This window comes from Conger conger, chromosome 7 (genome assembly GCF_963514075.1).
Source record: "Conger conger chromosome 7, fConCon1.1, whole genome shotgun sequence".
NCBI lineage: Eukaryota > Metazoa > Chordata > Actinopteri > Anguilliformes > Congridae > Conger > Conger conger.
The window spans coordinates 24,187,420-24,211,091 of NC_083766.1; the positions used below are offsets into that span (position 1 = coordinate 24,187,420).

General features: G+C 43.6%; 3 protein-coding genes across 5 annotated transcripts in view; 1 reads left to right on the forward strand and 2 right to left on the reverse strand.

Annotated features, from left to right (window-relative positions):
• Nucleotides 1-1,202: 1,202 nt before the first annotated feature.
• Nucleotides 1,203-1,848, reverse strand: syce3 (synaptonemal complex central element protein 3). Its single transcript, XM_061249352.1, has 2 exons — nucleotides 1,740-1,848; nucleotides 1,203-1,354 (listed from the first exon to the last, which is right to left on the reverse strand). Exons 1-2 carry the CDS (start codon nucleotides 1,846-1,848, stop codon nucleotides 1,203-1,205), a joined length of 261 nt encoding a protein of 86 aa, XP_061105336.1.
• Nucleotides 1,849-3,844: 1,996 nt separating this feature from the next.
• LOC133133777 (forkhead box protein I3-B-like) lies at nucleotides 3,845-6,099 on the forward strand. The gene is made up of 2 exons (XM_061249979.1): nucleotides 3,845-4,634; nucleotides 4,969-6,099. The coding sequence occupies exons 1-2, from the start codon at nucleotides 4,034-4,036 to the stop codon at nucleotides 5,523-5,525; spliced, it is 1,158 nt and encodes a 385-aa protein (XP_061105963.1). The 5' UTR covers nucleotides 3,845-4,033; the 3' UTR covers nucleotides 5,526-6,099.
• A 12,847-nt stretch (nucleotides 6,100-18,946) lies between these two features.
• Nucleotides 18,947-23,672, reverse strand: part of LOC133132819 (actin filament-associated protein 1-like 1) — a 35,791-nt gene continuing 31,065 nt past the window's right edge. For all 3 annotated transcript variants that reach the window (XM_061248570.1, XM_061248571.1, XM_061248569.1), the window contains exons 17-19: nucleotides 22,616-22,791; nucleotides 21,956-22,078; nucleotides 18,947-20,996 (exon numbers count right to left, since the gene is read on the reverse strand). In XM_061248570.1, coding sequence (XP_061104554.1) covers nucleotides 20,970-20,996; nucleotides 21,956-22,078; nucleotides 22,616-22,791 — 326 coding nt within the window. In that variant the 3' untranslated portion in view covers nucleotides 18,947-20,969. The remainder of the gene's footprint in view (nucleotides 20,997-21,955; nucleotides 22,079-22,615; nucleotides 22,792-23,672) is intronic.

Sequence of the window (23,672 nt, forward strand, 5' to 3'; positions counted from 1 at the left end):
CGCCTTCCATCAGAATGTGGTGAATATGTATGAGGCCAGGCAGATGTTGCATGTAGATTCTGCAATCTGGTACTAGCAGGTACATCTACTGTCACTTCATTTCTCAGTGTGTTAAAAGGGAATTATCTTTTTAGGACATCCAGAGGTTAAAAGACTCCAATCTTTGGACTCTAAGGTTAATGTTTTCAGTTTTTAATAGTATGACTGGATTCCCCCAGAGTCACTTAACTGGGAACATACCATCATACCATCTTATGCTACATTTAAATACGGTTTCATTTCGTATCTTTGTATTTTTCCTGTGGGTTTTGCAGTAAGTGTGGTGGTTTCTGCTTGCAGTTGTGTTCTGCTGGCAGTATTTGGGATATGTACAGGTGCCATGTCCAAAGCCAATCCCAAATCCGCAGTTCAGTAGAGTGCAGTCAGACCCTGCAGATAATGGGTCCCATGGTTTTCTGACCGGGTGAGAACAGACTCCGCCGGGGAACATGGCATGGGCTGGTGCAGGACTGCGTTTGGGTTTCCGGGTTCCGTTAGCGGGGTGTGGAGGCCTCGCGCAGTTTAGATGCCATACAGCGTGGCACGCGGCAACCGTCTCTCAGCCAACTCCACACCGATATCCCGGAACCCGTCATTTACCCCCGCCTTCTAAATCACACATAAACACAACAGCCTTCATGTCTATTGTGGGTGGTTTATATTTCAATCACATCTCATTCACAGACTCCCAAAGCACTGTAAAAACATTTCACAAAGTAGTACAAAATCCCTGGTGGGTCTGGAAGACAGGCCTGCTATGTCACCACTGTCACTTAATTTCTGAGAGTGTGTGAATTAAAGCTTATGAAGTCAACTTTCTCAACCACAGCAGCAAATATTGCATAACCACATGTCCACATCAGTAAATCAGGCAAAACACATTTGGTTTTATTTGACCAAACCCTGGACACAGTTTATGGTTAGACAGAAAAAGTCCCACTAAGCATCAACTCTTATTCATACTATTTGTTACATTGACATGGCCCACGACGTCCAGCACAAACAAAACAGGCACATATTTTAGGACATTTGTGACAAACGCATAAGATACGAGCACTGAATTTAACATTCGTGGCCGGGTCTGAACTCTCCAGCCACAACGTGACATTAGAGCAAAATTACGGTTGAAATCTGACAGCTTCCCCCAGATGCCCCCTGTACTGTTACTTCTCGGGTCTGCCGATGGCCTCTACGCAGGTGGTTTCTAAGAGAGTCTTGCACTGAAGAAACTCGTCTTCCAGCTTCCTGATGGATTCCCGCACGTCCGGACTGCTGCGCAACACCACCATGTCATACGCCATCCACGCAAACTGCACTGAAACACGAAGATGGAGGAGCTAACATCCACCAGCCCATACACTCATGGGAGCAGTATTGCCTATTTCTGATTATTTTTTCATTATATTATTTGTATTCTCAATAATAACACGTCATTAAACAATTAAGTAAGATCGATAGCAACGTTAACTATGTGCCTGGCTCGCGTATAGGCCTAAAGTTAACTTATCAGACTTATATGTCTGAGGATGGATGAGGATTTGGCACTATTATTTGGGTAACATTAGCTAGCTAGCTGGTTTACACTTGTCTACCCATTGTCTATAACTGATCGATATTGAAGCTATCGAAGAAAATATTGATCATCTAATTTCTAGTCGCCTAGCTCTCCACACAGCTAGACTACACAGAGGTGCATTTACCCGACACATTCTCCATGACATCAACCATTTTTTCCATTTCCTTGCTCATGTCGTTCAGTTCTTGCACGTCTCCGTCATGTAGCTCCCTATCCCCCCGAAACTCGGACATCTATCCCACGAAAGAAGAAGGCCAAGTCAGAAATAATGACGGCTGGTCTCGGTGCTCTAACCTGACTACACAGTAACGTTAGGCATAACGTTTTACGCTTTTATAATACTGATAGGAATTTAGCTGGAAATGCAAAAGAGGCCCTAATTAAGACATCTTAAGATGTCAATAAATACATAATTACTCGTTCATGACTTACAGTTGCCATGGTGTCAAGTGAAACTTGCTCTCTAACGGAAAATGCGCGTGAGTGTCTGAGTGAACCATTTGGTTGGAGCGCGAGGTATTTTCCAGCGATCATCATTAGTCCAACTACTTGGTGCTAAATTAGGCTAATGACGAGTAATAGTGTATAATAAATTAATTATTCGCTAACCTCTGTGCTCATTTTGTCAGTAGATTTGCGAATGAACTCTAGATTAGGTTGTCAATAATGATTTATGAATTGGGCCTAGTCCTGCGTTTAACATTATAATATATATTTTAAGTCGCCTATTATTTTGTAAGATATCTTTTTCTCTGTGTAAAATTAAGACACATTCGGAGGCTAATCAGCAATGTTGGCTAACGGCTGCTGTTTCACGCAGATCTACCAGAGTCAGTTGTTGCAACATTTGTAAGTTCTTTTAACAGCTAGCTTCATTTAGGCTACCTTGAGTTTTGTCGTAGCCTACACCGGTATAAATCAAACGAAAGGCAAAACTTATAAATTGATTGAAAAATTTATCTGACGTAGCCTCTATATTCCATCATAAACACTGATGGAATATAGTCTATTTAAACATAAGTTACTGACGAGTTTTAAGAAACAGATAAGAAAATATATAAACACTTCCATTAGGCTAATTTGTCATGGGTGTTTTCAGCGCGTGTATGTTCAGCCCCCAGGGCGCTGCAGTGTTATGTAAATTTAGAAGAGGGGAAAGGTTGAAAGAATAGGCAGATTTAATGAATACGAAAAAGACTTTACTTCATATGCGTATTTTCTGCGATAAGTAGCCTAGGTGTTGGTGAGCAGTTACGTAAATGAAGGTTGCAACTGTGCCTCGCATCATAACATTTTTAGACATACTAAAACGTTTATAATTATACATTAAATGCCTCATATTGTGCTTTAAAACAAACACACAAAAAACGTCAATAATGTGTTCATAGTTGATCATATTTAAATGATTCGTTGAGTTCTATGTCATGGTAGCGTTTGGTGTTTACAACTGAACGGGGGAAAATGAATCAAATGGCCCATAGCAACAGCGGGGGATATTAGAGCAGGTGGGACACCTGCTTTTCATTCGTTGGTTCCATGTTCTCTAAATTTTGAACTCTATAATTCCAGAATTCTAAATATCATAACGGGTTTCCCAGTAAATAAAATGCAAAATGAATGAATGAAAAAAAAAATCAATAAGAAAACGTGGATAATAGCGTTAAAACAAGTGAACTGTGAGATTAATTCAAGAGAAGTTCCTATGAGAAGTGAAGCACTAGGATAAATGCTGTACTGATTATTTACTGAGAAATAAAGTAATACATTTACATATCTCATATTAATTCCGGTTGAAATGTCCAAAGTATGATCATGATACAGTGTATATTATTATTATTATTATTATTATTATTATTATTATTATTATTATTATTATTTTCTTGTTAGCTGGATGAAATTTTGCCTGAAAAGTAGCCTATTTTGAGCACCTAGTTTACTTAAGTAATGCAACTGTGAAACTAAATATATTTTGTTGTCCTCTGCCATCGATTACATATTCTGTTGTCAGTTTATAAACTTCAAAAACAAAAAAAGCTGTAACAAGTAATTTCAGGAGTCCTAGTGGAATTTTTCTTCACTGTGCCAGAGGGATTCTTCTGAATTCCCAGAGACACAAAGAAAGACAGTATGACACTCAAAGGTAGTCAGCCAATCAGGGACAATGAGGGTGTCGCCTCTATGGTATAAATGGAGCAGGTGGAGACAGGTGGTAGATCAACACACCTGACATTCCTCAATTTGCAGGGCACAAGAGCTTGGATCAGCGACAAGGAAAGTCAGAGAGAGTGAGAGAGATTTCCTTGTGGGACAGAAGATTGAAGTGTTGGTGAGTGAGATCTTTCACCGGCACCGGACCAACAGAAGAGGAAATCAGCTGAAAAGACTATCGGGCACAGACAAGACCTTTTGGGGGTGAGCATGATGTCGTTTGAGCAGCAGGGTCAGTCCGCCCCTCTCTGCGTGTCACAGGGGCCTAGTTTGGGGCAGGAGTCACCAGAACTCAGCCTGTACAGCGACAGCTACTACACCCCACCATCCCTGCCCAGCCCCCAGCAGGTGGCCCCCTCTACGTACGACATGGGGGACTACGCTGTCCCCCCTGCAAACCCTTACGTGGGGTGGGGGGTCAATGATTACGGGGTCGCCAGTGCTCCTTATCTCGGTGCGAGTCCTGCGCTCCCCGGCGCCCCCTTCATCCCCCAGTACTACGGCGTGCAGGGGGCCTACCCGTTTTTCGGGGGGATGGGGGCGGGGAGCGGTGAGATGGGCTGGTACTCCATGGCTTCCCAGGAGGAGCTGATGAAGCTGGTCAGGCCGCCCTACTCCTACTCCGCCCTCATCGCCATGGCGATCCAGAGGGCCCCCGAACAGCGAATCACGCTGAGCCAGATCTACCAGTACGTGGCCGACAACTTCCCCTTCTACAACAAGAGCAAGGCGGGCTGGCAGAACTCCATCCGCCACAACCTGTCCCTCAACGACTGTTTCAAGAAGGTTCCGCGTGATGAGGATGACCCAGGTGAGAACACAACCTTCTGCTTTCGCATTACAGAAACATTACATCTGGCCTTAGTTTGTGAAAAAAAGATAGTTTGTGGCTACTTGGTCAGTAACACTTAGACTGGTCGCTATCTATTTGATGTGTCTGTTGTCATTGTCCTTTTACAGTAAGCTTCTGTTGTGTTTGTTCTATATTTTATGGAAAGAGAGTAATATAAACAGTGCGCAAGATGAGAGTAAAATTTAAACATTACTGTAGTATATCTATTTTTATACATTGTATATACCTAATTGTGAAATTAGTAATATTTGCACCTGCTAAAATGATGACACTGACAATTTTTTCTCTTTAGGCAAGGGTAACTACTGGACCTTGGACCCAAACTGTGAAAAGATGTTCGACAACGGAAACTTCCGCCGCAAGAGGAAGAGGAAGTCTGACTCCCAGGCCGTCAGCAGCGGGGAGGGAGGCTCTACCAGCGCGGAGTCTGGAGAGGGGAGCAGGGGAAGCAGCCCCAAAATCCGCAGTTCCTCCAGCACCCCGGAGAGAGGCCCGTCCCCCATCGCCATGGGAACGTCCCACTGCCTCAACAACTTCCTGTCGGAGGTGTCCGCCCTGGTGACGGGGGCGCCTGGTTTGGACATGAACGCCCTCGGTCAGCAGCTGCCCCTGAACCTGCCGCTGGAGGGGCACCCGGGGGGCGCTCAAATCGGGGGGTTCGGCTCGTACGTCCCCGACGCCACTGTGCCGCAGTGGGAGACTCTGCCTCCGCTGTCCTCTCTGCAGCCCCCAGCGCTGCCCTCCTCCACAGGGGCCTACAAAGGCTCCCTGCTCAGCCAGTTCAGCCATCTTTTCCCCGGCCTGGACTCCGCCCCGGCGCTCTACCCTCTGAACGGCACGGAGGTGTAGAAACCGGTCCGATGATGAACTCTCACCCTCCCCGAAAAAAAAACACGGAACGGCCCTGTCTGCAGCTGGGACTCTGGGGAAGGGGAGATCGCCGACGGTGCGGAGTGAGATTCGGTTCCCACGGAAACGGCTGACTCGGCAGAGGGGTGGCTCCCACGTTCTCGATTTCAGCCCTGCTGCTGACACCATCGCCAAACCCCGACCAGAATCCCAACCGTCTCCTCCTCCCGTCCCCTCCTGCTGTAAACAAACCTCTGTAGTCTGGGCTCTGTAACTGGTCATAGAAACCACAAACAGAAGGTGTCTACGGCCTCCTTCTGGCACTTGCAGAATTGCTGGTCATTTCTCAGTGGCCTGGTCGTAACACTACAGAGCTGATATATTGCAACAGACTGAACGTGCTGAATTCAGCGTGACGACAAAATGTTTGTACATAGCTTGCTCAAGAATTATAATTTTACAACCGTATTGGTTTTAGTATTTATATGTATTTTTTATCTGTTTGAAATGCTTTTTTTCTGGAAATAAGGCCAAAATGGCACTAATATTTGAAAAATAAACATGAAAAAGAAAATCTGTGTCTCATGTCTTATCTTAAAAGTGTGTTAATCGTAAGTATACACGAATGCAATGGCAAAACTGAAAACAAGAATCTATTTGATGAGATATGATAAATATGATCTCGCATACACCTCCTTCAATACATAGAAATGTAAAAAAAAGAAAAGTAATACCATTTTATCCAACTTAGACATATGAAGCATCACACCTGAAAAGTGGGTCTTTCTATGGACAGCTTACTGAGTGGGCTAAAATGTAGGGGCATCTGTCAATCATCCATTTTCTGAAGAGGGGGACAAAGAGAGAGGGTCTATCATGACTGTTAATCACTCTGGAGAGAGTGAGATAACACAGTTTGATCCAAGTAGAAGACAGGAGATTACAAAGACAAAGAAGTACCTATGTTTGATAGAATACTGCAAAAAAAAAAAAAGTCAGTCTTAACACGTATCTTAGTCTTATTTAGACTTAAAATCTTATTTCTATGACTTTTTTATTAAATGATATTTTTTTTTAAACTGCCAAGGAGGTGAAAAATGCCATTAGGTTGTGAAAAATGTCACTTGTCAAGCAAACAAGCTAATGTTTTCTACTTGAGAGAAACATTTATCTTAATGTCTTTGTCTTAATACAAGACTAAAAACACCGGTTAATACAGCAATTTCTTTACAGTGAATGAGAGAAAGAGAGGGAGAGAGAAGGGAAAACAACAGGTTTGACAGAAAAGAAACTGTGTTGAAGACAGAACTTGTTCCTCCAGCTGCCCCTATACTTTCCTTTACCCAATCGCTCTCTCTCTCTCTCTCTCTCTCTCTCTCTCTCTCTCTCTCTCTCTCTCTCTCTCTCTCTCTCTCTCTCTCATGTTTTCACATGAATACCTGTTCATGTGAAGAAAGTTAATTTCCCTTCTCATGGAATTTTGATTGCTGACACAAATTGATTGATTGCACAGATTGCTGACATAAAAAAGCCTACCTAGGGACGGGAGTGAGAAACATGTGTAGCGATTATAGCAATAGCTATAATCTCTGTATGCAGAACATCAGCTACATGAACCTGCTGTAAACTGGCAGTAGTGATGCCATGTGTCTTGGCATTGTCCCTACTCAAATAAACATGAAATAAAAAAAATAAAAAAACATAGCCCTGCCCAAAATAAATCTGTTCAGTTTTCATGAAAAAAAATACCCCATAAATAAATTTGCACACTGAACCTTCAGATAGGACCAGTTTTCATAGCACCCTTATGTTTAATTTCTGTGGCATCATGACAAATGTGGTTACTATTGCCTGTGTTTTAAGCTTACCCTCAGTTTGAAAAATTGTACAGACTTAGACAGTGGAAAACGGGGGTGTGGTGGGGGGGGGGTGTGAGGTGTTGGGTGGTGCAGGTGTGTCTGGTGGTGTGAACTTTGGATGGCTCGTCCATATCCAATGTACATCACCCCCGGACACACAATGGAATTGGTGTGTAAGTGTGACACGTCTAATATAAAATTCAAATGGCAATTTGGTCATCAGTTCATCACAGTTGCATTATTCTAGATGGTAATGTACCACGCAGTATGACAACTCTGTTGTTAGTGTTATAACGGTTCAGTGTCATGATTTTAAAACTGGGATCTATCATAGAACTGCATATTTAGACTTTGAGACATTGAGATAGTGTTAATACAATCAACACCATTTCAGGAAATACACAGTATTATGTGATGTTAGAGTATTATAAGCCATTTTATTACTACTGTATGAATTCTGAATTTAACTTAATAGGAATGCCGCATTCATCCTTGTTATACAACTATGTACATATTTGCACCTTTTTCACAATTTAAAAAAATCTGCAAATCTGAAGGTTTTCTGTAAAACGTCACTGCCATTAAAAATACTCAGAAAACAATGTTGTTCTATGCATGAGAATGGTATTTCTTGAAAGGAGTGTGTACGTACGCAGAAATGTGACTTGTTTCTATGAGCCTGAGTGAGCTATGCACTGCCCCAGGCATTGGTTCCTGTTCACATAGGGTAGTAGAGTAAAAGCAGGCCTGTTTTAGCAGAGACCCGGCTTTCACAGGAGCTGAGGAACAAACCAAACCGACATCCTTTCCTCAGACTGTGTGAAGAGCTGATGTCATCGTTTCCCAGCCCCTCTCCCCCACGCTCTCTCGCCTCTGGCCTGCTGACGCGGCGGCCCGGGCGGGCGGGACGCCCAGGTTTGGGGTGATGGGACAGCGCTGAGCGGAGTGTTCCCGCGTCCCGTGAGAAGAGAGGGTTTAACAGACATTTGGGGAGAGGCGAGGGACTCTGTTTGCCGTAGATCTGTCAGAGATTGGCTGTCAGGGGGCTGAAGAGGGGAAATGCTCGGCCACTCTAAACCGCGGGCCTCAGCGCCTCTCTATTCCTCCCTCCTCATCCCTCTCTTCTCTCACCGTCTCCCGTATCCCAGCACCAGGGAGGTGGAGAGGGAGGGGAAGGGAGAGATGGGTCCCCTGTCCCAGCTGGGGCAGTTTTGGGTTCTCTCGAGGATGTTAGCTGAGATTAGCCACTCGTCATCATTTCAACAGCGTCCTCTCGCTCCCGTGACACAGGACATCCATGCCATAAATATGCTATCTACAATGGAAAACAGTGCTGGAGAAAAGACAGGAAGAAGAGAGGGAGTGGTTTAGAGAGTGGAGAGAGAGAAAGAGGAGAGAAGAAGAGACATCCCCCTGCACCTGCACATTATTTCACATTCGTTCATACATTTCAGTTTCACAGATTCACAAGTAAACAGAGTCAGTTCTTCACAAGAGTCAGAAAAACATAGCAAACAATCCTGCTCACAAACCAAAAAGCTGAATTGAGTTTAATTTTCCCCTGTTGAAGAGTTGGCATGAAAGTGAAATTCATAAATAATTATTCTTTAATAATTCTAATGAATGATAGGCGTTTGCATCACAAATTATCTGGTTTTTTTTCTTAATCTTTTGAAATAAAAAGTATGGGCAGCATGCTTTAGCGATGGGCAGCATGCTTTAGCAATGGCGATGGTCCATGTCTGAGTGGTGAAAGGCGAGGCAGTGTAGACTAGAGGTGGTGGATGCACCACAGGCCAGAGGGCAACATGAGATTATTTACTTCCAAAATATGGACAGATAAAGCAGCTGAAACAGGCCTGTTATCTCCCTCTCTCGGGTGAGAGGGGACTCTATGCTCTACAGAGAACAAAGGAACACTGAGAAGACAAACACTTACGCGACGACAGTAATTCAATTAAATTCCACTCAATTGTATTTGTGCAGCAATGTTTGCAGAGACACGGTAAAAAAAATCCAAACACCTCACAGAGGAGACAGAAAGGAAAATTGGGCAGAAACCAGGTCCAAACCTCCAAAAACCAGGCCCAAACCTCCAAAAACCAGGTCCAACCTCCAAAAACCAGGCCCCAACCTCCCAAGGCTTTTGAAGTTTTAAAAATAAAAAATTAAATAAATGAATACAGTAGAGGTTGATTTAGCCAGGTTGAAGACCACAGAGGTAGGCAGGTATGTACAACAACACATAACAAGTTTTTTATTTTTTATTTTTCCTGTTCCACAGTCAAACCAGAAGTCAGTCTTTGCATATAATGTTTAATAGAGAACAGAAATCAAGGAAAAAGGACCAAAAACACTCTCTGATCAGGTACGTCAGGTGTATTTTGTGGGCTATCCAACGGGTGTCTATTGGCAGCCAGTGGAAAGACAAAAGTGAAGGTGACACCTTTTACATTAATGTAATTACATTACAGTATTACATTTTTAACATAGTTTAAAGATCACAGACATGAATTAATCAATAGGATTATACAGAAATAGCACATTAAAGACTGCAGTCAGATTAAATCTGTGTCCTTCAGACCTTGAGCTGTGAAATATAGGTGAAGACTGCAAGGTTTCAATTTGACTTTAAAATGTAAACCGTTGACTTGCCCATATGTGTACGCATGAGTAAAAATTGAGTCACAGTTATTTAAAACAGGTGTCTTGGTATTTGGGGCAGTTTGCTTGCTCTGCTAAATGTCTAACCCACCCCCAAATGGCTAATTTACCTTTCTATTCCCTATCAAGGCTAGACTCTGTGTCCACGCATGTTAATCGCTCCCTCATAATCACCATGTCATCTCGACTGATAAGACCGGCATGTGCCACACTTCACTAGCACCATTGCCCCCACAGACACCCTCCCCTTAGGACCCCACCCCATCACTTGTCAAGGTGTTTATGGAAACAACACTGCACGAGCCCCCCCATTCAGATGCCCCTCTATTCAGATGTGTAACTCCGAGGAGATTCCACCCGTCAGACCAGAGCCCAGAGGGCGTAAAAGTGTGCCTTCTGTTTACCGCCACAAGCTACGCCAGGTGTGAGGTCACAAGTACGTGATTAGAACGTTCTTAACTGAACATTCCAGTGCTGGTCTAACAATCACCATGGGTAACTGAAAGCGCAGGAGTTCTAGAACACTGTCTTAGAATGTTAGAATAATAGAACATTCCAAAAAAACCTACACTCCAAAGAAAGGGTTAAATGTGCTGCTAGCCTGTTTATAGGCGCAGGCGCGATGGGGGCGAAGATACGGACGGACACGATGCTCAGATTGCCGTGCTTTCCGCCTCATTACTGATCAAAGCTGAAGATGTTCAAGCACACGGAGTGTCCATGATTCTGTGAGTGTGCCATTGTCCACGCATGACAATAGCGCACCCATAATCACCACATCATCTTGACTGATAAGAGCGGCATGTGCCACACATCAGCCCACATCGTGACCCCACCCTATCGCTCGTCCAGGTGTTTATTGATACAACACTTGCCCTCCTATCTTTATGGGCATGAAATGGACCTGTGCCTGGGGATGTGTGATTGTGAAGCGGTTCCTCACGTCCAGGGAAGGCCCTGAGGAGCTGAAAGTGTGCCCTGAATGGTCTGACACAGACCACAGTGACACTGCCCTGCTGCCTCTCTGGGCGTAAACACAGGCACTATGGGGGCACGCCGGCCCTGGAACAAACCCCTCTCCTCCATTCAGCCCTGGAACAAACCTGTCTCCTCCATTCAGCCCTGGAACAAACCCCTCTCCTCCATTCAGCCCTGGAACAAACCCGTCTCCTACATTCAGCCCTGGAACAAACCCCTCTCCTCCATTCAGCCCTGGAACAAACCCGTCTCCTACATTCAGCCCTGGAACAAACCCCTCTCCTCCATTCAGCCCTGGAACAAACCCGTCTCCTACATTCAGCCCTGGAACAAACCCGTCTCCTACATTCAGCCCTGGAACAAACCTGTCTCCTCTATTCAGCCCTGGAACAAACCTGTCTCCTCTATTCAGCCCTGGAACAAACCCCTCTCCTACATTCAGCCCTGGAACAAACCCGTCTCCTACATTCAGCCCTGGAACAAACCCGTCTCCTACATTCAGCCCTGGAACAAACCTGTCTCCTCCATTCAGCCCTGGAACAAACCTGTCTCCTACATTCAGCCCTGGAACAAACCCGTCTCCCCTCATTCAACCCAGCTACCTGAGTCTTCTGTGAGGCCTGTGTCTTGGGTGATCGTTGGACAATCAGAAAGACATTAGTAAAGCATGTTGTGACTTTTTTTGAAATTGCATTTGGGTATTTAGCAGACACTCTCAATCAGATGACTTGTGCAGATACATTTTTTATATATATATATATACAATCATTTATTTTAGTGGATTTTTACTTTAGCTATTCAAGTTAAGTGCCTTGCTCAAGGACACAGTAGTAATGTGCCTTTAAGCCATGTTTCCTAACAAATATACTCCACTGCTGCCCTGTAATGAATGGATATATGATCATTGATATTACACTGCAGAAAATTTTAAAGTCAATCTCAATACGTATTTTAGTTGAGACAGGATTTCAGTATTTACCAATGGGGTAAGAAAATGTAACTTGTCAAGCAGTAACTTAAAACAAACCAATATTTTCTAGTTGAGAGAGAGAAAAAAATATTTTAAGTGTCATTGCAAGACTAAAACACTTAAGGCAAACTTTTTTTTCTCAGTGTACATTTAATACAGTTTTGAAGAAATTTTCCACTGAAAATCATTTAATAACTGATGAGGCCGCAGACCAAGTTCCAACAAGACGTTATTTGACTTGAACAAAAAAGCCGTTTTTTGCATTCATGTTTATGTTCTTATTTCTCGGTCTAATGCACACAACCGTCCATAATGAAAATATTTCAAAATAGTCTTGGGGATTTGTCTCCATGCGGGTAGCTAGACAACAAGAACAATCAGCCAGTTCACACTTCTGATCTCCTGGTGATAAACTTGCGGCAGAGAGGGTAATAGGGAGAACGATTGTCTGCTCATTGTTTAACTTATACAGTAATTTATACATTGTTTATTTTATACAGTAAAATATATTGATGCACCTAACGGGATTCAAACAGTCCAAAGACAGTTGGTACCATGTACATAAATGAAGTGAATATATACACAATCAATTCACTTAGCATTTGGTTTTGTTCCATTTTGGTAATAGAAAATGTAGGGAAAAATGGTCAGGTTAAATTGTGCTCTTTGGATTGCTGATGAAATTAGGGACTTTATGGCACAAAACAAGTAAAGGCAAATTGGGCTTATTGTCAGATTGTGAGATTCACTGTGAAGTCAGAAATGATGGGATGATATTTAATGGAAAGAAGAAGAGAGTTCCTAACCTAAATCTGGTCTAAAAGGCAAAGAAAGGTGAAAGAAGAAGAATTTTAGAAATATAATGGGAAATGTTTGGATTTACAGTAGGTAACCCACTTATGCCAACAGGTTCCAGGTAACAGAGTGGGACAGCATCAAACATGTATGTATACACACATACACATGCACGGAGACACAGGGGTATCCATCCATCCATCCATTATCTTAACCCGCTTATCCTGAACAGGGTCGCAGGGGGGCTGGAGCCTATCCCAGCATACATTGGGCGAAAGGCAGGAATACACCCTGGACAGGTCGCCAGTCCATCGCAGGGCACACACACCATTCACTCACACACTCATACCTATGGGCAATTTAGACTCTCCAATCAGCCTAACCTGCATGTCTTTGGACTGTGGGAGGAAACCGGAGTACCCGGAGGAAACCCACGCAGACACGGGGAGAACATGCAAACTCCACACAGAGAGGCCCCGGCCGATGGGGATTCGAACCCAGGACCTCCTTGCTGTGAGGCGGCAGTGCTACCCACTGCACCATCCGTGCCGCCTACACAGGGGTATGCACTCATTTATAACTAAGCACACACTCGTAAAGAAGTCCACACGGACCACACATGCTGCACGTAAAGACACATGCATACACACACACACACACACACACACACACACACACCGAAACGGGCTCTGTCGTCGTCTGGGTGAGGATGAATTCTTCAGCTCTCGTCACTGGCGACAGACACGATGACGGAGCTCAGATCAAGGAGAGCGAATGGGAAACACACCCAAACACACGCACACTCAGTCAGAGTCAATGCCAGGGTGCTTCAGACAGGTGGGCAATTGTGTTTTGGGGGGGCACTGGGGGTATTGTTCATAACTGCACATCCTAATGCTGATGTGACAATCGCTATTGGCAATTGAAAGCAATGGAATTCTAAATGTTAATATAAACTGTTCCCTTCGCTTTATTCACCTGCTACTGAAACGGTGTCGGGAATGGGAGTGTAGTTACAGAGAGGTGAAGCCGGCCAGTGTCTGCTGAGTTCCCTCTGAGCCTCTGGATGGAAAGTTTTTGATAAAAGATGGTAAATTTCCATGCGCTCCGGGGTAACCGTTGAGGTAAAGCAGAGTTTATGTTTGAACGTCTAATCCTACTGATCTGAGAACATGCCCAGGCAGGCTCCCCAAAGTCCACCCCCCAGGCCCGGGACACCCCTATAACCACAACCATGACCTTTCCTCCAGTAGAGTCTGCACCATGCCCCACGCCTGTCCGCCAACCATCTGAGGGTTCGATTGTCCATTTCAAAGCTTTCTTTTTTAATTTCACAGGTATAGACAGTGAGACTGCTGGCCCACTGCAAAAAAGAAAAATAAACCGAACCGGACAAGCAATTTTGTTTTATATTTACACTGACTTATTTCAAGATGGAGTAAGGAAATTTAATTTGTCAGGCAAACACTTAAGACAAGCAAATATTTCTACTTCAGGGAAAGAAAGAAAAAAGATTTTAAGCGAGATTAAAACGCTTAAGACCACCTACAGGTCTCATCTCATCTTTAGTACCCCTAAGGTCCATCGGCCAAAAACCCAATATCCAGAGACCTGTCACACGTCTTGCCCTTTTACACACATACGAGGCAGGCCCACATAAATTGAGATCTGCCTGAAGGCTATAACTGCACTGCTAGCACCTGTCTTTTGGGCCGACGGTCCTCCGGTCGGGAGCTGGGCGGCTGAATGTCAACAGCGCATAGGTCTGGTTTCTGGTTCTAGGGCGCAGGTCTGACTGTAAATAACACTGCACGCATCAGTGCTTATCTCAGTGCACGCCCTGCTCTCATGCAGGTCCCCAGCCAGGGACAGGAACAATAAACACACGCGGGCACAAAGCAAAAAAAAACTAAAATCCAACTTACCCTCCTGAGATCCAGCAGGGGGATTATTTGACATTTTCTACATAGAACTCTAAGTGTCTTGGAAGATAAAAACATGTTGCAGTGAAAAAATCCTGAATTATTATTGGATGTTCCTTGTGGTGTAAGTTTCAGAATAATATGAATATATGAATGGAAACAGAATATATAGTTCTTGAGATTCAGACCAGAAGCTTATGTCCCCTACAAGGCACAGAAGGTGAATTGCCAGGTTTTAGAGGGTTATATTAGACCAATTATGTTTTTTCTTTTTCTTTTAATGTTTTAAGACGGTCCGCCCAGCTGAAGCGGCCATTTTTTCTGCCTCACCACATGCAACTCGAATCAATAAATCTCCAACTACACCTGCTGCCCCTCTCCTGACACACACACACACACACACACACACACAGACGCACACACACTCACACACAGACACACACACACTCATACACACACACATACAGACACACACACTCACACACACAGACACACACACACACACACACACACACTAACACTCAGATACACACAGATGCACACACACACACACACACAGACACACACACACACACACTCACATTCAGATGCACATGGACGCACACACACTAACACACACACACATACGCACACACACTCACACACACACAGACACAGATATACACACAGACAAACACTCACACACAGACACACACACACCCTCACACAGACACACATACACTCACACACAGACTCACACAGACACACATACACTCACACAGATACACACACAGACACACACACAGATACACACAGACAGAGACACACACTCACACACACACACACACAGATGCACTCACACACACTCGCACACACACAGACACACACACCTGTCAGAAACAAAACCGTAAAAGGTTCTGAGGTGGTGAGGGAAACTGAGCAGAGGGAAGGAAAGAGAGGAGAGGGAGATAGAGAGGGGAGGAGGAAGGGAGAGTTAAAAATAAAGTAATATTGATTTTATTTAGAAGAATCTATTTACACTGCTTAATAAAATATCTACTACTTACATCCTCATTCATCAGTTTAACTTGATTTTGAAACCGATCTGAATAATGTATTACTCCACATATACTGTACAGTAAGGAGGTGTCTAACCTATTGACAACCCGATCACTACTACTTTGCCAACTGCCTACTGTAACAAATAATTCTAATGGCAATGATAATCACTCTATAGAAGTTCAATGCTTTTATAGGATATATTTTTACAGTAACGGTTTAACAGCCTGTAAAATACAGTTTGACTTTCTAATGATCCTGAAAGGCGCGTGCCGGTTGTCAGTGACCATAGGGCAGGCTGCAAGTGCAATGTTGACACAGTAAACAGTGAAACAGACACTGCCAGACCCCAAACACACACCCAGACGGAGAGAAGAAAGAGGTAGAATGAGAGAGAGAGTGGGGGGGGGGGGCTGTCAGAAGATAGGCTATAAGGAAATAATCTTAAAAGTGAGCGATGCCGATTTAAATTAAATCTTACATTGTCATATCAAACAGTACAGTACAATCCCTTTTCACACAAGAGCTCCGCTGTGCGTCATAAAAGCTGCACTCCTCAATGTTGAGAGAGAAAGAGACCATGTAAGCCATGAAGTATACCATAAAAGCTAAAAAAGGTATACATCTTTAAAAAATCTGACAAAAAAAATCTTTAAAAATCCCCCTCCACCCAAAACAGTGTTTTTGCCATCAAATCCCTGTATCACAAAGAAAGATTATTAAGTTAGTTGGATAAATGCAATGAGTAAAACCGGAAACAGCTCTTTTTACATAACCCCCAAATCTATTTTGCATGAAGAAACAACCTGTCACTCATCAAATTTCAAGTTGAAAAAAAATCTTGGAGGGGGTTTTCTCTGCTGTTAAACATAGTGGGGGGGGGGTCATTTTTGACCCTTAAGGCAACACAAGGGTTAAGCCCATGTTCCACATTTGGGAGGGCTCTGGCTTTCACTAAGTGCAGTTATCCAGCTGACTCAGTGACCCCGCTTCATTCTGGAGGCCCCAGAAGTATGGGTCTGCTCTGCATATACCCAAAAATTTTACTAAATAAGACATTAATATTGCCAATAAGGTAAGGCAGTTTGACCAATTTCAGGATTTGCCAATGGGGTGAGTATACGAGGCGTATCAGACAGGCACAGGTGCGTCTCCGTGTCCTTGGAGACACAGCAGAAGGTCACTCATAGCCGAGGTCCAGTCATCACCCAGCCCCAACCCCATCACCAAAACCAACACATAACATGCCTCTCTGTCGCTCTCTCGCCCACAGGCATACACGCGCCAAACTGTTTACTAAAACAGTGTCATTCTGTCAGTTTCTGTTTACTAAACTGAGACTGCACAGGGCACAAGCCCTACTGTCACTGGTTTCCTGGACCAGGGATGCAGGAACCTCATACCCCACCGCCCAAACTGCGTCAACTCGCCCGTCATCGCCGCCTCTGTACCCACATGCCGACACGTCCACCGGAAGGATGTCCATTTTGTTTCCACTTTCTCCTTTGCTTGCGTTTTCCTTGTTCTCTCTCCCACCCGACAGAGCCTGTTTGTAATCCAGCTGAGTCAAGTCAACTACAGTACATGGACTTTAAGCAGGTTCTCTGCTGTTTTAGCACCAGAATCTCCACCAACGACAGGCTGTAGATATTTAAAAAGCCACGAAAGAGATTCTTCTCACAGTATGTATAACAGTTAAGTTGCTGTATAACATTCAGATATAAGAAGCACAAGCCTACTGTAATGAAACGTTACCCATGCCCTAACAGTTAGTTTAGTTAAACAGACTTCATGTCATATTAACATACGATATAATAGGAAAGAAAAAACTGCTATTCATGCAAAGAAAAATGAAATGATGTCCTTTCACGCCAAAACTTTTTTCCAATGTGTGACCTTTGACCCCCAGTGAAAGTTCCATCTAATTCCAGCGTGGAAAAGAGCAAGGGAAAGGACTGCAGGCCACTTTGTGCAGTCACCACAGCAGTCCATGGAAAAATATCCCAACGAGAAACTTCCAGTCGCCTCCTGAACGAATATTCCTGTACAAAGATAACATTTTTTAAATCGCACCAAATCTGAGAAGGAAAAATCCAGTGCGGATGACGAGAACTCAAGTTTAACAACAAAAGTGCAGATCAACAACAAACGATAATTTCTTCCGGTTTTCCTTTCAGGATTTTCCAATCGCGTTTCAGCAGAGAAAGAGCTAACTTCTACGCACTGCGTCTCTCTCGGTGTCCCCTTCCCTCCTGTAACTGAAATGCTCTGGCAGACTGCTGTTCTTTGCGCTGTTTTTATACATGATTAGGGGAAAATAGAGCAGAAACACAATAAACAGGCTTCAGTGAGAGCATTGGCGGACATCGCGGGACGATGTATTTGAGATGTCAACATGGAGTAAACAAAACGGGAGCAATGGCGCTCTGCGTGTGTGAGACACACACGAGGTTAAGAGTGAGGTCACTGTTGGCAGTAGGTTAGACGTGCGCCACAGCCGTCTCGCAGTTTCAACAACCAACACTGACTGTGTTTCCTCACCAAATAGGATACACACGGCCAGGCTCTGCTCGTAGGACTACACAGTGTGTGTGTGTGTGTATAACAGATTACCATGTTCCACCTTTGGACAGAGGCAGGTGGGGTGCTGCCCACGGCAGTACAGTACAGCTCTTCTGTAGTGTCAGAAAACTCTGCCGCATGAAGAGTACCAAGGATAGAAATGCGGCTAAATGTTTTAGTGTAGCTAAAAGGGGGCAAAGCAAGAAAGGTGCTAATAGGAGACAAGAAAATAATTGAGGTTTCTTTCAGAACAAGGACAATCTGGTGAATAGCTGACCTGCTGCAGAGAGGAATCGATTACAAACAGTAGTTGTGACACTGCTGCCACCTTGTGGTCATACCTACGAATCACAAGGATCAATGCCTGGAAGGATTTGGGTTAATATCGTTGTAGGACTGGGATTTCACTTTGTGAGGGGGAGCTTAGTGGCCTTGTCCCAGACGAACACACCCACTAAAGAACCACACTCAACATTTTAATGAAACACAAATCTAAGGATTCAGTACACTGCCTTCATCAATGATATGGTGTTATTCACTGATAGAAACCTGATATAAACTCTCTCAGATGCCTTGCTGCCTGATTAGTCACTTTTTATTGTAACAACTCAATGTACATTACAAAATGGGAACGCTACATTGCACAGAAAAAACAAAAACCAAAAACAAGCACACACACACACACACACACACACACAAAAACAGACACAAACAACAAAACATACATCAGGGTAGAATGACATATACAATTACACATTGCAAGCTGGGCACATGTACAGTCAGATTAATCAATAAATACTGAGACATGGATTTAAGAATATGTTCAGTATTTCTATTTTGACATGTTTTAAGGGACAGATATTAATTATTTGCAAATGATTTAGTTCATTCATTAAAAATGAAAAGGAGGGTTTAACATCTTCCCACTTACAAACATGAATATGATGTTTACACATTAATATAATAATATCAGTCAAATCCGATATTTAAACTTCTAGATTGTCAAAACAGAAAATTACCTGAGGTAATCACAGACTTATGGGCATCCTTTCCAGTGAAGGATACATGCATGCTACCTTCAGAATCATCCGGAAGGCATAGCTTTAGCAAACTTTCTAATTGGACAGCACTCATTGCCTTCCTGCCTTAGAGCACTGCCAAACAAGGCAGCGTTTTTCATATTTCAGACGTAGAGATGACCAGTTGTGGCTGGTATACAGGCATTCGGGGGCTTGTGGTCTAAAGTACTTCCATATGTACCTTGTGGTTGAACACCAGGTGTAAGCGCTTTTAATATGAAAATCTGAAGCCATCTGACACGTCACAACACAGAAAGGAATAACACTCAATTCAACACATATTATGAAGTGAACATTTCGTGAAAAAAAAGGTAAGGTACAAAGCCAACAAAATAGTTGTAATTATGTTTCCAAATGCATGTTCCCTTCACATTTTAAAAAGTTAAAACAGCAACACTGTAAAAAATGATAATTTCAAAGACTTGTAAAATAGCAAAGGTACAAAATTGTAAACAGCTGAAATGAAATTGTGTTATTTACAGTGAAACACCACGATGCATTTAACATTTGTTAGAATACAGCCTGCTACCGTATGTTTAACATGTTGTTGCTGTTATTTATACAGTAAAATAAAAAAAACATTTTTTACAGTAAAAGACAACAATAATGACAACAGAAAAACATTCAGTCAGTAAAGTGCACATGTAATTCAAATCTAGATGCTCATTATTAATGCTGGAACAATGCCTAACACCATCATGAAAATTAAATGCCATTTTACATATTTTATGACAATTTTCTTTTTATTACCCAAATTAGGAATAATACATTTATGGATCAATAGCGCTTTGATGGAACAGTTCTACTAAAATTAATGAATACTTAAATGTGCTTATTTCGGTACAAATTCTGATGCACATCAGCACCACACATTTCCAGCCATGGCATTCAGATTGTCATCGCATTGCCAAGGCACAGAGGCAAAATTGCACAGTCAAATATATTTTTTATTTGATTTTTTTATATATTTTTTTTACACAAAACTCTCCATCTAGCAAACATACATCAACCAATGTTTTTAAATGGCTCTAGGATATGGCTTTTCTTTATCTTCTGCTACAATTTGAGAGTCTCTTATATGAGTCAATGATACAGCATGTTCTCTCCCACTGCTAACCCCTCAAGAGCTCTGATCCGAAAATCAAACATCCCAAAACCCCATTCAAATCTTCACGCTTTCACATCCTCTTTCGTTCCATAACTTGGCTCTTCCGAAAACAAGGGGAGAAAAAAAAGAAAAGGAATTAAGTTTTTTTTTTTTCACAATGGTTTTTTTGAAGACTTGTTAAAAAACGTTTCCCAGCCACTGTGAAGTCTCCTGCCTGAGATCGGCCTCAGACGTGTGAGCAGTTTGTGTGTCGCCCAAGGACATGTCCGAGCTCCGAGACCCGCCACATCCTGTCCCGTTACGGCCGTCCGTAAAATCCTAAATCTGCTTGTTGCAGTAAACGAGAGGTGAGTTCGGTGGAGTATAGATTAACGGGGTCTGGTCACATCATCTCTCTCTCTCTCACGGAATGATACCCTGCATTCCCGGGAGCAGCAGAAAACGCCCGGCTCTGAGCAGCTCCTTTTCCTTAGCTCCCTTTCTTTGACTCCCATTCCTACAAACAAAGATTAAACACATGGTCACACACGGTCACATCCTTCTGCACGCCCAGATCAACCGGCCCCACATGACTTTGCTCTGACCTGTCTTTTTTAAATTCTCAAAAGTCCTTCAATTCTGTTCGTTTTACACTCGTACGAACAGGAGAGACAAAGGAACATTGAGCTGATTAAATGTGAAATGCTATCAAAACAGGAAATTATATATTTGGAATGATCTGATAAGCGGAGAAGTAGATAATACAGTGACCAGCCTGAACATGTAACAGGACAGCATCTTTAACCATATAAATAAAAACCTGAGTATTTCATGCTATTACATGAGTTTCTTAGGGTACCACGGAATCACACTGATACGAGATGACATATGCGGTGAATCTTAAAAAGCATCTGGCCTTGGTGTCTCGGTGTAGAGCGCTGACCGCATGCTCATTGCGAGCCGCGACGTCGGCGGTTCGAATCCGACCGTCCGACATTTGTCGCATGTCTTCCCCTCTCTCTCGCTCCCATTCTTCCTGTCTCTCTATACTATATACTGTCCAATAAAGCTGAAAAAGGCCTAAAAATATCTTTAAAAAAAAAAAAAAGCATCTGGCCAAAACATAAGTCAGCGGAAATGGCCGCAGGAATAAGGAAAGCTGATACCTTTCTTCACAATGCAGGTCACCTAATGGTTCCAGTAAAACTGGAACTGATTTAAGAAACTTCACACATTTTTTTGAAGACCAGGGCACATTACATACGGAACTTTACACTTCTCAAGGCCCTTTACATATGGAATTAATTAAGGCAGTGTGCAGCAGAACACCATTACACCAGTGAAATTAGACACATGTGAGTGAGGTTTACGATATGCTATGCTGACTCAAGGGGAAAACGGCCCGTCCTGATCCCTGACACCGCTACGGTCAGTGAGGGCTCCCCCTATGGGGCGGGTGAAGCGCTGCGTCAGGACCTTGGCTTTCTGCATGACGTTCCCACGGCTGGAGGCATACATGGAGGGGGGGCGTTTGCGTATTTCCGAGGCGCAGTTGACCGGCAGAGAGGACTCACTGTAGGGACTGTCAGACTTGCCACCCTGGACAAGGGGTTAGAGGAAACCAAGATTAAGCCTGATGCGCTGTTCTGTGGATAGTAACTCGTCTGTGATGTTGTAAACATGCTGTGCAGTTGGATACTAACTTGTCTGTGATGTTGTGAAGATGCGGTTCTGTGGACAGTAACTCGTCTGTGATGTTGTAAACGTGCTGTTCTGTGGATTCTAACTTGTCTGTGATGTTGTGAAGACGCAGTTCTGTGGATAGGAACTTGTCTGTGATGTTGTAAACGCGCTGTTCAGCGGATAGAAACTTGTCTGTGATGTTGTGAAGACGCTGTTCTGTGGATTCTAACTTGTCTGTGATGTTGTGAAGACGCAGTTCTGTGGATAGGAACTTGTCTGTGATGTTGTGAAGACGCTGTTCTGTGGATTCTAACTTGTCTGTGATGTTGTGAAGACGCAGTTCTGTGGATAGGAACTTGTCTGTGATGTTGTAAACGCGCTGTTCAGCGGATAGAAACTTGTCTGTAATGTTGTGAAGACGCGGTTCTGTGGAACTCGATCTGGGGTCAGTACCGTGCCAGCTGGCTTGCTATCTCCGGGGGGACCCAGGGCCCCTCCTGCCAGGGACTTCTTCAGGTTCTCCTTCACCTGCGTCAGCCGGAGCTCCAGGTCCACCCTCGCCCCCTCCTTCCCCCGGCACTCCTCCTCCAGCTGAGCCAAGCGCTCTTCCAGAACCTTCTTCTGCATACCTGTGTACAACACGCACACCCACACATACGCACATACATACACACACAGGCACATACATACACACATACACACACAGGCACAAACATACATACATACACACATGTGAAAAACCATATAGAGACAGTGACCACAGGAAGTGCAGCTGAAGAGATGCTATGCTCTGTCCAGCCAGTAGGTGGAGGTAGTGCGCCATAGAGCACGGAGTCTTCAACTCCACAGCCAAAAAGATGCAGCCAGTGTATTCTAGCATATCTGTGTATGTAGGTGTGTGAGTATGTACTGTAGGTGTGTGTCTACTGTATGTGTATCAGTGTTTACATGTGTGTGTGTTCATGTTTTTGTATGTACGAGTGTGCGTGCATAGGTGTATGTCTGTGTTTGTTTGTATGAGTGTATGTGGGTTTGTGTAGGAATGGGTGTGTATGCAGGTGTGTGCGTATGTGAGCGAGTGTGTGAGTGTAAGTGAGCATGTGTGAGAGTGTGCATGTACGTGTGTGTGTGTGTCTGTGTGTGTGTGTGCGTGAGTATGAGTGTATGTAAGTGAGTGTGAGTGAGTGCGTGTGAGTGTGTGTGCGTGTGAGTATGAATGTATGTGAGTGTGTGTGTGTGTGTGAGTATGGGCATGTGTGAGTGTGTATGTGTGTGTGAGTGTGTGAGTGTTTGTGAGTGTGTGTGTGAGTGTGTGAGTGAGTGAGTGTGTGAGTGAGTGAGTGAGTGAGTGAGTGAGTGAGTGAGTGAGTGAGTGAGTGTGTGAGTATGAGTGTGTGTGAATGTGTGAGTGAGTGTGTGTGTGAGTGAGTGTGTGTGTGAGTATGAGTGTGTGTGAATGTGTGAGTGAGTGTGTGAGTGTGTGAGTGAGTGAATGTGTGAGTGAATGTGT